The 16,768-nt window shown below is 40.0% G+C and overlaps 1 protein-coding gene across 1 annotated transcript; it reads right to left on the reverse strand.

Moving 5' to 3' along the window:
* Nucleotides 1–3,873: 3,873 nt before the first annotated feature.
* Nucleotides 3,874–15,971, reverse strand: nos1apb (nitric oxide synthase 1 (neuronal) adaptor protein b). Its single transcript, XM_079612517.1, has 10 exons — nt 15,332–15,971; nt 14,956–15,027; nt 11,087–11,179; nt 10,845–10,903; nt 10,199–10,307; nt 8,252–8,330; nt 7,974–8,077; nt 6,212–6,340; nt 5,819–5,990; nt 3,874–4,617 (listed from the first exon to the last, which is right to left on the reverse strand). The coding sequence occupies exons 1-10, from the start codon at nt 15,434–15,436 to the stop codon at nt 4,262–4,264; spliced, it is 1,278 nt and encodes a 425-aa protein (XP_079468643.1). The 5' UTR covers nt 15,437–15,971; the 3' UTR covers nt 3,874–4,261.
* Nucleotides 15,972–16,768: the final 797 nt, after the last annotated feature.

Consider the following 16,768-nt stretch of genomic DNA (forward strand, 5'->3'; position numbering starts at 1 on the left):
GTGGTCAGGTGACGTAGCATAAGCGTGTTATCAAAACCATAAATAGGCACCTGAAACATACATCATCAGAATCTAATTGTCTAAAGGAAGATGCTCAGGCATGCAAGTATGTCAAAGCAACGCAGTGTCTCGTTTCCTTCTTAGGGAAACCCTTTTGAGGGAACACAACACTGCGTCATGACATTGATGCTATGGTATTGGTATACCCACATCGTCATAGTGAAAAATACCTGACCGTTAAGGTTGTGAAGTACACATATGCACAAACCCTGTGGACCACTGAATGGATTAACCCAAAAGGACTAACGGGCCTAGGGTTTAACCCATGTCCAAACTGTAAAACCTTATGAATGTGGGCAGAGAGGACCAGCCTGCCACAGCACAAACATCTCGCAAAGGTACAATCTTTATATAACACCTTAGAAGAAGCCACACACCTAGACTCTGCTGCCTAGAGGCAAAGCCAAGCCGCACTCCTTATAGGCAGAAGAAATCACATTAAAAATCCAATACGATAAACTCTGCATGGGAGAACCTTTGCCGCAACCTCCAAAAGCAGACCAATAATTGATCAGATTTATGCCACATGAAGAATAAAGCCCAGAGCTTGAGACAGAAGCTCCCTCCTGGTCGAAATATCCCACGGAGAGCCTTCCCAGAGAGATTTTAGATATTTTAGAGAGAACCAGACTCGGGCTGGCCAGAATAACAACAGAAGAACTCTGTCCTGATGAACCCTCACTAGAGCAGAGCAACTGGGGGAAATGCGTACAGACACAGCTTGGGCCGTGTTGCACCATGGCATCCAGCCCTAACAGAGGTGGAGGTGTTAGGGCAAACCAGAGGGGACAGTGGGTCGACTAGTCCACATCCACTCTGTTGTACCTCTGCTAAATCAACTCCATCACCTCAGGCTGAAGTCTCTATTCCCCAGGCCTTAGCCCCGGTCTCCACAGGATGTCCAGTCTCAAGTTTGTGTGCCCTGGAACACAGACAGTCCTCGGTACGTGTAGTCTGCTTTGGGCCTAGAGCAGTATTTGCTGTACCAAACCTGAATAGGGGGCGTGAACACAGTCTGCCCTGGTAATTCATATAAGAGACTACAGTTCGAACCAACACAGTGTAGTCCCTCAGGTCTGTGAGGTAGTACATCAGAGCCTGAAATACAGCCTTCGTCTCTAGGAAATGTATGTTCCAGACCCCCTGGGAAGGCCGATCATCCAGGACCATTCCCTAACTAGTAAGGGAGGCATCTGTGATCTCAGACTTGTGATGACAGCATGCATCCAGCATGGGACCCAAGGCAAGAAACCTGGGTCTCTTCCACATAGAAAGGGTACAAAGACCTCTGCACATAACCCGTATCATTTTCAGAGGGTTGCACAAGTGATGGAATCCTCTGCTCCTGAGCCACAATTGAAATGGTCTCATGTACAGCAACCCCAAATGTATCACATCGGCAGTGGCTGCCAACAGCCTCTGATATTGGCTGATAGCGATTTCCCGACCTCGCCTGACTTCTTTCATGGCAGTAAGTATGGACTCGACCTGAGCAGGAGACAAAAGTGCCTTTACATGTAGGTCTGAGTCCCATACTATCCCAAGAAAAGTTGTTCTCGACTCTGAGGAGATTTTTCACATATACTTTCACTGTGGCTACATTTACTTGAAAAGTACAGTAAAAACAGTAGTATTGTGAAAAATTATTACAATTTAAAAGAACAGTTCCCTTTTGATATGGTTCACTCAGGAAAACTTTTTTTCCTCCGATTACTTAAGATTATAAAATAACGCAGTGATACTGCACAAGCCTATGGGGAGAAAGCCCACCTGAGCCCATCAAAATGGGCGGGGGCTATCCCTCTATATAAGCAATCCTTCTGCCATAGGGAATCAGATTAATTCTCCTTCAGCAACAAACATCTCCTCGCTGGACTCCGAGAAAAGACAGAAGGAGCCTTCTCACCATCGTACAAGCCTTGTAGCGGATCAAGCTGACTCAGCGGTGCTCTGCAAGCAAGCTGGCACCCTGCCAGCTACTGAGCGCCGCTCTACGAGCAAGCTGATTAAGCGTCTCCCCTGGGGCTATCCGGCGATCACTAAAAGGCGAATTTCTGTGCATTTCAGCTGACGTTCAACGGCTGAGGATGACACTCCTCCTCTGCAACTATCGGGTGAGTATAACAGAGGCTATTTCTCTAAAAGAGCATCTTATGGCCGATGTTTGTTTCAAAATGCCGCACCTCTGAGTGTGTTGCTTGCTGTTCTCCCGCCTCCCACCTGTTCTATTAGCCAGTAATACTTTAACCATTTGCCACTCGGCTCGGGGCATGGCAGGCCATCCCTGGAGTGTTGAGCTGGATTATTTTTTAGAGGACTTTGTTTAGCTCGCAGGCCCCTGCTTCAGGGCGTGGTCTCCACCTCGGTAAGGAGCAGCGTGGCTCACGTTCTCCGCACCAAAGTGATGAATTTGTGATGAATTGTATGAAATGTACATTCCTCCATTCGGACTGTATCTAACTCTGTGCACTTTCACAAAGTGCATGGATGTGGCTCTCGGGATTACGCGTCCTGAATTTTCTCGAGGACTGGCTCATACTGGCCCAGTTGGAGACCGAGCTGGATGATCCCAGATCCTTGCTCTTCAGCCATTTGAAATGCCTGGGACACAGGATCAACATTTCCAAGAGCTCACTGTCTTCCAGCCAACGGATCTCGTTCCTGGGAGTAATCCTCACTTCAGTCCAAATATGGGCCACGTTCACACCAGAACAAGCCTTGATGATTCATCAGCTCGCAGCATCTTTGAGGGTCTCAGCAGGTCCGTGGCCAATTCCCCCGAGGAAGTACTTCCTTGCCCAAGCGAAAGGAACAATCTGGCAACCCCAACCAGAGTTGTGGGGCCTTCCCTTCTGGCCCCTCGACGGGAGCCAATGGACCTCCCTGCGAGAGTCCTGGACACTATTTCAGAGGCTAGAGGTTGTTGGGCTTTATATCTTAACCTTGGCACCCTTGGGCCCTTATTCATGCGCCCTGGGCCAGGGCCCCAGACCGATTGTCGTTCCGAAGTTTTAAGCACAGCGCGATTCCCATTTAGTCAAGCAACGCAGTACGTGTGACCCGTATCGAAAGGGAACGTACTCGGTTACAAACATAACCTCGGTTTTCTGAGATAACGGGAACGAGTACTGTGTCACCGGCCGTGCTTTCACGCTTCACGACTCAGCGTTCGTCGCTTCTGATTCCCTATGCCAAAATGCCCGCTTATATAGAGGGATAACCCCGAACATTTCAATAGATTCTGGCGGGCTTTCTCCACATAGGCTTGTGCAGTTTCACTGCGTTATTCTATAATCTTCAGTAATCTGAGAAAAAAAAGTTTTCCCAAGTTAAACCGAGGTTACGCAAGAAACCGAGTACCTTTTAATTTTTATTTTAATATAAACATTTTATTTATGACGACAAAGCTGAATATTCAGCATCATTACTCCAGTCTTCAGGGTCACATGATCCTTCAGAAATCATTCTAATATGCTGATTTGCTGCTCAATAAAGAAAAATATTATTATTATCAATGTTAAAAACAGCTGTGATGCATGTTTTTGAGGAAACTGTGATGTATTTTTTAAGGATTCTTTGATGAATAGAAAAAAAACTGTATTTATTAGCTTTTTTTTATAATATTATAATTACAAATATAAACCATATTTATAATGTTATATCTTTTAACATTATACAAGTCTACAGTCACTTTACTGATCAATATATTGCATCCTTGCACAATAAAAGTATTAACTTATTAAAAAAATATCTTACTGAACCCAAACATTTGAATAATATATTGTGAAAAATTATTTTCTTTGTCCATGCAATGAAAGTCAATTGGGCCCAAAACAACACTGATTGAACTCAACAAGTTTATTGTATGTTCACAAGTTTGGAACAACACGAGGGTGAGAAAATAATGGCAAAATAAAAAAAATTAGGTGAACTTTGTAACAAAATATTGACATTGTTTGATTTATTTTTGAGTAGAACAACCTGAACACACACTGGCTGGGATCTGCATAATTAAACACAATGGGATGTTTAACATCTTTCAGTTTTTTTTATAGATATATAAGCACATAATAACAGACTTGAACAATTTTATGATCATTCTGAAAGCTGAAGCTGCAATGCAAAACTCTCTCCACAAAGCTAAAGTGCTGAGCTGTTTTTTTCAGCAGGAACAGTCTCTCACACACACAGATGCACACAGTTACTGGCCCCAGCTGTCCCGGTCATCGCTCTCATCCGTGTTAGACTCATAACCAGATGCGATACCCGACTCTCTGAATCCAGCTGTGTCCAGTGCGCTGAGGAACTGGTTCCCTGGAGGAGAGCAACCTCCAGTCTGATCTTCATCCTGACCCTGGCCTGAGTCACGGTCCTGCTCCGGCTTCTTCTCCTGGTCAGGAGATTCTGTGAAGAAACGAAAGCCGTCCAGCCGAACCAGGCTGTTTGAGAGAGGGTAGCCCCCTCGTGCGCCTGCGGGGGGATTCGGGTTGGGGTCACGCGATGCAGCTGGCATGTTGGCACGCAGAGCGATTTCCAGAAGACTGTCTTGAGATCCCACTTCATGGAGGAAATGACATAATGGCATAGTCAGTAAGAGAATAACTCAGAGGTGTCATCACATTTACCTTCTTTGAAAATGACAGGTTGATTCTATTCTGATGCAGTATTCAACTTCTTTCACTTCAATCAAAGAAAATTTGATCATAAATTTTCTACACTACCTTTCAAAAAATTGAAAGGAAAAAATATTTTTAATGTTTTTGAAAAAAGTCTCTTATCCTCTGTATTAATTTGATCGAGAATACAGTAAAAACAGTTATTGTGAAATATTATTACAATTTAAAATAACTGTTTACTATTTTAATGTTTTTTAAATGTAATTTATTCATGTGATGTCAAAGCTGGATTTTCAGCATCATTACTCCAGTCTTCAGTGTCACATGATCTTTCAGAAATCACTCTAATATGATGATTTGCTGCTCAAGAATTTCTTATTATTATTAATTTTGAAAACAGTTGTGCTGATCAATATTTCTGTGAAAACTGTGATACATTATTTTCAGGACTCTTTGCTGAATAGAAAGTTCATAAGAACAGCATTTATTTGAAATAGAAATCCTTTGTAACATTATAAATGCCCTTACTGTCACTTATAAAGATGAATAAATGTATTTATTTATTTCCAAAAAAACAATCTTACTGACCACAAACTTTTGAACAATAGCATATAAAAAAGTAAAATCTACCTACACAAAAAATATTTAGAATATAAAGGATTTGTAAAGATTTTTATGTACATACTACAAACATCTTAAAACATTTTACTGTAAATGCTGTCAAACGCTTAAATATCCAAACATACACAAAATTGTAGGTGTAAATATTACAAACCACTGCCTACAGATACTATTCAGGGTCAAGCCCGGCCTGGGACAAATTTTTTGGTGCTTTTATAGACTTTCATTATATGGAAAAGAGCAGCATGATTTTTTTTTCTAAATTTCTACTTTTGTGATCAGTGTAAAGAAGAAAGTAAAAAAAAAGAAGACTTGGAATAATGTGATCATGAGTAAATGACAGGATTTAACTATTCTTTAAAACAGACTGATCTATCCTTTAGCCTGGCGCACATGGTAAAGCTGTGTGCCAGGCTGTATGACTATAAAGCTGCTTTGATTTGTATTGTATAAATAAAGGTGACTTGACATGAAGGAAGTAAAGAGATAGATCTCTTGAAGGCGTATAACCCGAGACTCACAGGGAGAGTTCTTGTGTGGTTGAGTGCGAAGCTCCAGCTCTTGCACGTGTTTGACCAGAAGCGAGAGATGCTGCAGGAGTTCAGTGTTCTGTTGCAGGAGCTGCTGGACTCTCGCCTGAGCCTCCGTCCTGGCGCTGCTCTCCACCGACAGCTGCTGCTGCAGCAGAACCACCTGCACAGCAACAATTCGATTGTTACACTTCTGTAAGAAGAATAGTGCTAACCTGTCCAAACCTGCAATGCTTGGGTATTCTGGGTGCTTGCCAAGGCACAATGTGTTTTGGGTGGTTACTTAAAGGAAGAGTTCACTTAAAAATGAAAATTCTGTCATCATTTACTCAATCTCAAGTTGTTTCTATCTATCCGAGAAAGCGTTTAGACGTGTGATGTGACCTGTGCGGCGGCGGCTTGACTCCTCTGCTCCTGCTGCTGTAACTGCCTCTGCAGGAGCTGCACCTGATGGCTCACAGTTAGAGGGCTGGAGACAGGAGACTCCGTCACCAGCACCGGTGCTTCACACACCTGCATGGAGAAAGTAGGAGATACATGCTGTTTATTCCCTTTAAGTTGACATTTGCTTTGCAGATGAGGGCCGATTAAGCTAATTACCACCTAACAATCAACCGTGTGCATGAACTACGATTGACACTTTGGAATCTATTAGTTCTTTTGAAATGTATCACACATTGAGAATAGTTTAGTTTATTTGTAAAGGTTAATAGTGACCGTTTTTCTTCCTATCAACCAATCATATTCAAGAACAATCAGATGTCATAACCATAGCCATGCCATATTGGATTATGGAACATGTTATCCACTTACAATACACTTATTACAGTGACAACTCTTACTGGAGTGGCCTGGATCACAATAGTTTATGGATGACCCTTTTGTTTGAAGCTAAAACCTTTCAATCACCTGCTTAGATATTGAACCACTAGCTAGAGACTATAGACCTTATGCGCCAGAGAAACAAGGGCACAGCCATCTTTAGAATATTGTCTTTAACATTCATAAAAAAGTGCCTAAAACAAGCCGTTCATTCATAAATATCAAGATCGCTGTGAAGATACAGACCGGAAGAAAAGGCGCGGGGCTACATAAGGTCTATAAAGTAAGTAAAAGTCGGCTTTTGATTGTGATTTTGTGAAGCTGTGATTGTCTGTTCTTCCCCATTGTGACGTATATCTGAGTGTAACGGCTTCTCGGATGAAAATATGCATGGCGAGACTTGATTCTGCCCATGGGTAATTGATTGGATGGTGTAAATTGATTTACACGGAGACCGTTTTCAAAAACTTGCACTTTGAAACCCGTTTCTCCACTCCACTCGACGTGCAAATGAACGGGGAAAACGCATAAAAAGTTGTACTTGTTAGTTGAAAAAGGTGTCGTGTAAACAGCCCCATAGGCCTCTAGAGGAACATAAAAAATGAAAAACACTGGTCTCATATGTTCGCTCTTATGATTGCTGTAAATGAAAGAAGATTCCAGAACACACAACTTCTGCTGTATCAAAGTCATTTTGCAAACCACTACAAGTACATGAAAGCTTTAACCTCTGTGAAAGCGCAGTTTCCCCAGTGATCTAATATGTGTCAGCATGGACAGCTTTCATATCTTATTCATTAGAGTAAAGCTAAAATTCTAGAAGTGTCTAAAATGTGCATCCTAAAATATATAATTCATAAATTAGCCCCATCATTGCTGGAAACAGTTGGCATGTTAATAAACAAGACTTATTGGAAAGAAACTACCATCAATGTATCTAAAATTCACTTTAAAGTGTTATTATAAGATGACAAATATTTGAACTAAACTTTAGACGACTGTCTAGTAAATATACATATTTAGCCCTACTTTTGATCATGGCCCAATTTCTGCCCTAAAAACCATGTGAGATGAGCAAACTGTAGCATCTATAAATAACAGAGTACAGGCAAAACTTGAGCTATATTTAAAAAGACAACACCTCAGACATCTTCTTTCTTCTAAAAAGCAAGGCTTTTTGTTGGTAAACATTTCACTGAGTCGACGTGAAAAAGACTGATGAGGAGAAATGAAGACAATTGAACACATATTTGTTCTTGATATTCTGCTGGCTGAGAGAACTTCAAATTTCATATCAACCTTACAGTCAGAAAGAGGACTTTACCTTGTCATCTTTTTCCAGGCCAGCGTTGCCTGATTTCTCAGTGGTGCTGCCAGTAACCGGGTTTTCATCTTTGCTTCTCTCCTCTTCTCCTTTTACAAGCCATGCTGCCAATTACAAAATAATCAATGGAAAGTTTCACAGGTAGAGATTGAGTCTGTATCTACTAGTTCACATTACAATATAGATTATTTGATGGTTATGATTTTAATGACTGATTTTATGAAATGTAGTTCATGCTTGATACAAAGAAATGCAAGTTAAGGTCAATATCTTCTCACCGTCAGCATTGTCTAGACTCTGTTTATGGCACACTTCAAACGCCTGACCCACGGTCCGCACTATCCTCATGGCTTGGCTCTGAGACAGACAGTAGATCTTTAAGCAACCAAGGTTTATTGAACAAGTCAAACGTGCTTATCCACATGCAGGTAAACATCTGTGGATTTTTGTTTGATATGGGACAAAACAGCTGTACTGGGAGAGACAGAAGAATTAATTAACATTGGAGAAAGAAAGAGGGATTTATAGAAGAGGATGATAGATATAAGGGAAAGAGAAGGAGTGAGTGAGAGAGCGAGAACATTACACCCTTAAGTCAATTACACATTATAGCAGTGCTGTCAAAGTGATGGATTAGTTCATTTTAAGATGGACCCTGGTGCTCTGGACCTGGATCTGCATTAAGATGTACAGTAATAACTTTGAAACCATCATTTTTCTCTGATTCCAGAGCTCGTGCCAAGTCTATTTTATAATAATGCTTTACCTTTTTTGAAATTTGTCTGATGGTCATGAATCTTACCTCTTTCTATGCCTTAGTCTCTACAGAAACCAATGTTTTTTTTAACAGCCAGAAAGTCAACATATTCAATTCAATCAAACTTGTTTGACATATCAGAACAGAACAAATGAATTGGGATCTCGACCTAAGAGCCCAATCAAATTCAGGTGGCAACAAAACAAGCCAATGATTTGAATCGCAAGCCACTCCCCATACAAGGGGTTGCACCGACTAGTCGACTTTAATAATCTGCCATGACGCTTTAAGCTTGACATTGCTGGTCATTCATGGCCAATAGAGGGCGCAACAGAATAATAATTCTTGGAAGTCCACTTTAAAGCTCCATGTCCACACTGAAAATGACAAATAAATGCATACGCCGAGAGCGCTCCACTAGATGTTTGCTTATACTGTCTAGATCAGGGGTCTCCAAACTCGGTCCTGGAGGGCCCCTTTCCAGCAGAGTTTAGCTCCAACCCCAATTAAATATACGTAAACCAGCGAATCAGCTAAGTTAGTAAGACACTGATTAGCTGGTTTAGGTGTGTTTAATTGGGGCGAGATCCTAATTCCTCAGTCTGTTCTGACGTAACGTCTCCGTTACCTCCTTCAGGGTTACATTACTAAAGTTACATTAGTAACCGAGACGTTATGGGTGTTACACTCACTGCATCTGCCCCCTCTCCGGGCCGCCACAGTTTTTAGCTCCCCGTGTTCACTCATTCTTTGTGAAGTCTTGTTAGCGTAGCATTTATATTTAATTTCTTATTGCCTGTGTTTGACCTGTGCCTGTTTACCTGTTTACCCTGCCAGCCTGTGTGCTTTGGATTTGTTTGCCTGTTCCTTTTATTCACTCTCTTTCCGTGTGGATTGTATTTGTTTGCCTGGTCGGACTCAACTTTGTGTACTGAACCCCTGCATGTTTCTTGTACAACATCTTCGCTCTTACATATTAAACTGCATATGGATCCTAACGCCTCCACCTTGGCCTCCTCGCAACAATGCGATTGTAGGGCAGGGCTCAGCCCAGCAATTGCTGCTTGCAGCTTTATTTTGATTACCATTTGTCAGCCAGCGAGACAGCATTAACAATTCTGCTGATTTGTCATTAAGATAATGAATTGTCACAAAGATAATGAAACAGAAATGTAAAGTACATGAAAGAAAACCGAATGTTTAAGTCTGCACAAACAATTTATGGAGAACTAATGACCGAAAACTCTCTCACATTAGTCCTGGACCAGAAGGCCATCCTTATTGTTGATCCCTGTTACTTTAAATCATCTGATGAATAAGGTGACAGCTAAATAATTGATGTCAAACAGAATGTATCCACCACTAAGATGTCAGATTTTGCCAACCGATCAATATTATTAACATGTTTGTGCCAAATGGATTATAATCCAAATGTCTAGAGGATTTCCTTCAATATAGTTAGGTTTACCTTTCTCTTGGATTTGAAGACATTGCAGCGGAACACATTGCTTTTCTTGTCTCTTGCTATATAACTGAATATCTTCAGGTCCTGTGAGTCATGTGAGACGTAAAATATTCTGAAAAAAAAAAAAAAAAGACTAATGAGCTACAGCAATTGACCTTATAACTGTCTCATTGCCATGGCAACAAAAAGGCCAACATACTCTTCACTGACTTGGCATGTCATGAAGCATTACAGGAGTACATTAGATGTGCTCAATACATTTGAAAACAACAACAGGTTTGGAAGACACAACAGAAAATGTTACATTATATTAGCGTCAAGCTAAACCTCAAGAAATGGATCCATTTCAGAACGATGTTGGTAATGATTGGTATTGTTTAAATACAATATAACTAAAGTAGACTGCCACTAGTCAACACTATTGATGTCACTGCTAAACAATCCGCTTATGCTCGCTGGAGACTGGTTGTTGCTATGGGGATTTTTAAGACATTCTGCTTTTTGTTGCTGCTCACGTAGCCGAATGATTTTGATGTGACGTGTGCGTGCACAATGATAAAGGTCATCAAACCCCCATAGGCCATGTCACTCCAGTCAACAGCGAAATTAGTAATCAACTCTCTATGGAAATAAAATGTGGTAAAATTACCTGAAAATGGGGTCTTGGGCCAGTGTCACTTGGCTTTCATCCCAGCTATAATCATATTTCTAACACAAATATTGAGTACATTTTTTGTCAAGAAATACATTCATAATTTGTCATAATTATTTGTATATACATAATTAATTGTACAACATACACAACATTAATTAATTTTGATAAATTAAACTAATTAAATTATTAAAATTAATATTTATAATGAAATTATGAGAGACGCTGAAAGAGCTCACCTTTTTCTTTTTCCGCAAAACTACCTTGACACCATCCACTGACACAATAAGATTGACTTTCTTCTTCTTTATGTTCTTAATTTTAAACTCATACTGAAAATAATAAATAAAAATAATTAACTGAATTGAACATTGAATGAATTAAAACATGAATCATGATATAAACTTTATAATGCTCACCACCTGTTCTGTTCGGGTCATTTTGACCCGGTTGAGAATTAACATTGTAAACAAATAATATATATCATATGTATCTCATTTATAATGTATAATTCTTATTTATGGAATGTTAAAATTGTTGTATACATTCTCCTGTCTGTACATCCTCATAATCTGTATACATGTTTCTTCTGAACCACCACTGACGAAATAGTCCTATAATGTGTAATAAGTGAAATAATTCTATAAGACTACGAATATTGTGAAAACATCTAGGTTAGCAAGCACTACCAGTTTTCACATACTAAATCAATAGGAGAGTGGTGTACATTTTCAGAAGTTACATTTAAGTCTATACGCGTCGTTTTTGACCTGAACATAACAGGTGTAATTTTTCGAATAGCTTAAATATAGGTCAGTAAACAGTGAGAGACATACAAAAAGACCAGATAAAACAAATGAATTCATAACTACTAAGCCTTTGAGTAAGACATATCACTTAAGTTTACAGAGTAACTGGTTCTGTAACAAGTAAACTCGAAGTAGCATTTCGTTAAACTCAGCACATAATGTATAAATGAGCAAACAAGAATGAAAATTGAGAATTATAACACATTTATCTCAAAGGTATATGAAAGGAAAACTTGAGCAACCTGCAATAAAAAGATAGTATAAATCAAGAAAGAAAATCTTGACCTCTAATAAAGATGACGCTTTTGCTTTTGGAAGACTTGCAGTCATTGGAGAACTGCATAACTAATCAAAGACTAGGAAATCCACAGGAGTGGGATTAAAGGAGATGCGCTAGGCATACTAAAATGTGTCTGGGTTTTATCCGAAGCTTTGATTAACGCTAACATGGACCAATAGCAAGCGAGCTTATTTCCAAAGCAGCGTGTTTGCTCTGCTGCTCTTATTTCTCCTTAAATACATGAAATAGAGAGGGATATCTGAAAGAAATTTGAGAGCTATGAAATACTACTGACTCTATTGATTGATCAACAGGAAAAGCTCCCTGAAGAGAAATCTTGTGAAAACATGTCTAAACATTGCACTAACAGATTCTCTTTGATGGAGCAATGTTGATTAAAGTAAACCGTGCTGCTGCTGCCAGCACACTGGTGCAATCTCATAGCCATAAATACAGACACACTGGACCCCTGAGAAGAGAAGACACGAACAAACAGGTCTTTACACTGGTTCCAAATTAACAGAATAAACACCTTCCACCACAATAAAAGGTTTTTAATCATCAGTCCATGAAGTTTCCCTTTTATAACTAGTTCTTTAGAGAAAACTCTTTAATTATAAAAGGGATAGTTCACCCACAAATTCAAATTCTGTCAATTACTCAATTACTGATGAAATCGGAGAGATTTCTGTCCCTCCATTGACATCTACGCAACTCTTTGATGCTTCAAAAAGTTCATTGAAATCATAAAACTAATCAATATGATTACCCTCCTCCATCCCCAGCTCATCCTCTCGTCAGTCAGGATTTGGCATTCTGATTCCCCTTGAATCAGAATAAATTCTCCAATTAAAATCTTGAATTTATGATATCTGCAATACATTCATGTTGGTTCTGTTCTGTTTACCCTAATAGGGGATAGTTCTGCTCTCCTTGCTCTTATCCATGTTAGGCTGCATGTATGCGTGGGGGGGTTCTTGCCCAGAACAGAACCATACCGCCAATCCAAACTGTGTGCTAATTGTCAATCGTATTAGACGATAGTGGTCTGACAGAACTTATTGGTTCTTGCTGGAGCTCAAACGTGCTGCGTAACACGAGAATGAACCTCATTGGTTCTTGCAGAAGCTCAAACGTGCTGCGTAACATGCGAATGCACCTCATTGGTTCTTCCTGGAGCTCAAACGTGCTGCGTAACACGAGAATGAACCTCATTGGTTCTTGCAGAAGCTCAAACGTGCTGCGTAACACGAGAATGCACCTCATTGGTTCTTCCTGGAGCTCAAACGTGCTGCGTAACACGAGAATGAACCTCATTGGTTCTCGCTGGAGCTCAAACGTGCTGCGTAACACGAGAATGCACCTCATTGGTTCTTCCTGGAGCTCAAACGTGCTGCGTAACACGAGAATGAACCTCATTGGTTCTTGCAGAAGCTCAAACGTGCTGCGTAACACGAGAATGCACCTCATTGGTTCTTCCTGGAGCTCAAACGTGCTGCGTAACACGAGAATGAACCTCATTGGTTCTTGCAGAAGCTCAAACGTGCTGCGTAACACGAGAATGCACCTCATTGGTTCTTCCTGGAGCTCAAACGTGCTGCGTAACACGAGAATGAACCTCATTGGTTCTCGCTGGAGCTCAAACGTGCTGCGTAACACGAGAATGAACCTCATTGGTTCTTGCAGAAGCTCAAACGTGCTGCGTAACATGCGAATGCACCTCATTGGTTCTTGCTGACGCTCAAACGTGCTGCGTAACACGAGAATGAACCTCATTGGTTCTTGCTGACGCTCAAACGTGCTGTGTAACACGAGAATGAACCTCATTGGTTCTCGCTGGAGCTCAAACGTGCTGCGTAACACGAGAATGAACCTCATTGGTTCTTGCTGACGCTCAAACGTGCTGCGTAACACGAGAATGAACCTCATTGGTTCTTGCAGAAGCTCAAACGTGCTGCGTAACACGAGAATGAACCTCATTGGTTCTTGCAGAAGCTCAAACGTGCTGCGTAACACGAGAATGAACCTCATTGGTTCTTGCAGAAGCTCAAACGTGCTGCGTAACATGCGAATGCACCTCATTGGTTCTCGCTGGAGCTCAAACGTGCTGCGTAACACGAGAATGAACCTCATTGGTTCTTGCTGAAGCTCAAACGTGCTGCGTAACACGAGAATGAACCTTATTGGTTCTTGCAGAAACTCAAACGTGCTGCGTAACACGAGAATGAACCTCATTGGTTCTTGCAGAAGCTCAAACTTGCTGCGTAACACGAGAATGAACCTCATTGGTTCTTGCTGAAGCTCAAACTTGCTGCGTAACACGAGAATGAACCTTATTGGTTCTTGCGGAATCACAATTGTGCTGCAAGCAAACACGCTTGAACTTCTGTTTACCCTAACTTATGTCTGAGTTGAGAAATGTTAATACGTGAATAAAAGCCTAAATTCGGTCTGTTCGTCATATAAAGTGATTTGGACTAAACCGCTCAATTCATATGGATTCATTTTACAATCTCTTTATGAACTTTTTCTTTTCTTTTTTTACTTTTTTTTTTGAAGAGTCAAATTGTCAGTTGTGTAGCTGTCAATGGAGGGACAGAAATCTCTCAGATTTCTTTCAAAATATCTTCATTTGTGTTTCGAAGATGAACGAAAGTCTTACGGGTTTGGAATGACATGAGTAATTAATGGCAGAATTTTTGGGTGAACTATCCCTCTAAGAGCTTCGAAAACCCCTTTGGAATGTTACAAAGACATGCTATAATGCAAAATGAAGAAGAAATATTTAAGGTTTGGCACTATTTCTAGGTCACAAATTTAAATACATTCGTGACATTAAGTTATTAGTTATTAAGATAATGAAAATGGATTACCAGTAATATCCCCATTCTTCAGCTTGTTAATCAGTTATTTGTGAAGATAAGCTTCACACATCATTCTCCTTTAAAAAGGTCAACTGTCTGTATCTTTATGAAGATAATTGTCCAATCCTTCATCTGACAAATTCAGGAACCCTTACCCGTATTCGTCTCATAGCGGCCAAAATTTCAATCCTGCTTTTAGGTCGCACAATATCCAGGCTCCCAATGAACTGTGGCAGAAAATGTTAAAACAAGGAACATATGATAAACAGTACATTTTCTGAAAAAGTCAATGAATTGCATTCATGCAGTGTAACAGGTGAATTACGAACAGTTAGTCACATAATGGTACCTCTAAACCCTTACAGTACAGTGCCAATGTAACATTACACATTAATATAGTATGATAATTACATATTAAGTATAATCAGTACTTGCATAAGTCATACTCATAATGCAATTGCATGGTAACAAGTACACTATAAATTGTGAGCCATTTAATAGACAAGTGCATTTTTGTTTCTTAATATTTACCTTCACCTCGAATGTGAGCCCATGCTGGAAATGTCCTTCGTTTTCAGCAGGAATCCTCTGATCCATTGAGTCGTCTACCAAATTATATTTACTCTTCTCCAGCATTATGTTATAGCTACAATATATATCGTTCGCTGTCTTTATTTACTCAAAACATGCTGAAGCCTCTTGGCTGCTGATTTCAGAGGGGTTTCTCATAGAAAGATGACGGCAGTCCTGACAATGTCCAAAGGCACAGGCAGAGAGGGATTCAGCATCATTTAGAGTAAATATGATTCAGTGTTTGTTTCATACCCAAACAGAAGGTTCAAATCGCGTCTGGATTTCGCGTCTGGATTTCCAGCATGGTGATAAATATCCCAGCTGTCACCGTTGGCGCAGACGGTCCCTTATCCTGAATTTCTGGGTCGTACTAAGGAGAGAATGCTTGTCTATTAATATTCAGCAGACAAGCCATCGCCATTGGAAGGTTTTCAAGCAGCATTAGCGCGACCTAAGTAATATTCATGAGACAAACGTTACGGTTTCCAGGCAAAGTCTGCACAAGATCATTAATATTCGTCAGACAACCTTCAGCGTAGTAGCATTCGTAATTTCGCGTCCATTATTTCAGAAAGATATGAACCTTCACTGTCAGGCTGTGAAATACTGGACTTTGGAAATACTTATGCTGACACCTTGTGGTTAAACAGGTGAACGCGCCTGATGAGTGCATTAACGCATGGTAGAAAAACAACCGGTCAATATTATATTGCCAATCTAGACAATTGCACTAATATAAGGGTTGTCTATATTCTAAATTAATATGTATGAATATGACAATACTAAATGTTTTTAATCAATGTTTTTAGGTTTGCATATATTACCAGTAACCAGGCTATAGGCATATCACTGCAGAACCTGATTTCACCAAGTACATCGATATGGTCCTCACTGCAGAACACAATATCCAGGGGGCGGAGTTGGATCCAGATCCAACTCCTCCCACTATATATACTTTTTTCCTTCTTTCTTTCCTATTACATTGTGCTGGTAATGCATTTTGCATGTATTTATGCAAGTCAGATGCCCTTGTGAAGTAACTTATAAGTATAAAATTAGTGCCGCTATAATTTAGTCAGTCACATAATTTCTACTTGATTTTGAACTTGATTTAATATTACTCAAATAAAAGTATAAGTGCATAATTATTAATAGACTTGTAAGTATTTGAAGTCAAAGTGCATGTGGACTACTGAGAGGGGTAAAGGATCAGCCAATCAAAGAATACGCTTCTTTTTAAGAGATATTTATTCTTGCATGTAACAAGGAACCAAAGGCTTTTCAGGGAAGGTGAAACGTAATTTTTTTTTATTATTATTTTGTTTATTGTTTTGGAGTAAAATCAAACTTTTCTCTAAATAAAAAAATTCTAATAAAATACTTGGCTATTTCCCA

Source organism: Phoxinus phoxinus (genome assembly GCF_949152265.1).
Source record: "Phoxinus phoxinus genome assembly, chromosome: 5".
NCBI lineage: Eukaryota > Metazoa > Chordata > Actinopteri > Cypriniformes > Leuciscidae > Phoxinus > Phoxinus phoxinus.

What these genes read in the sequence shown, in the direction of transcription:
- nos1apb (XM_079612517.1), bottom strand. Translation starts at nt 15,436, where the DNA reads ATGCTGGAGAAGAGTAAATATAATTTGGTAGACGACTCAATGGATCAG. An exon ending in GCCTGGAAAAAGATGACAAG is followed by an intron (nt 6,341 to 7,973) that starts GTAAAGTCCTCT and finishes TTCTCCATGCAG; the next exon opens with GTGTGTGAAGCACCGGTGCT. An exon ending in GTCAAGCCGCCGCCGCACAG is followed by an intron (nt 5,991 to 6,211) that starts GTCACATCACAC and finishes GTTGCTGTGCAG; the next exon opens with GTGGTTCTGCTGCAGCAGCA.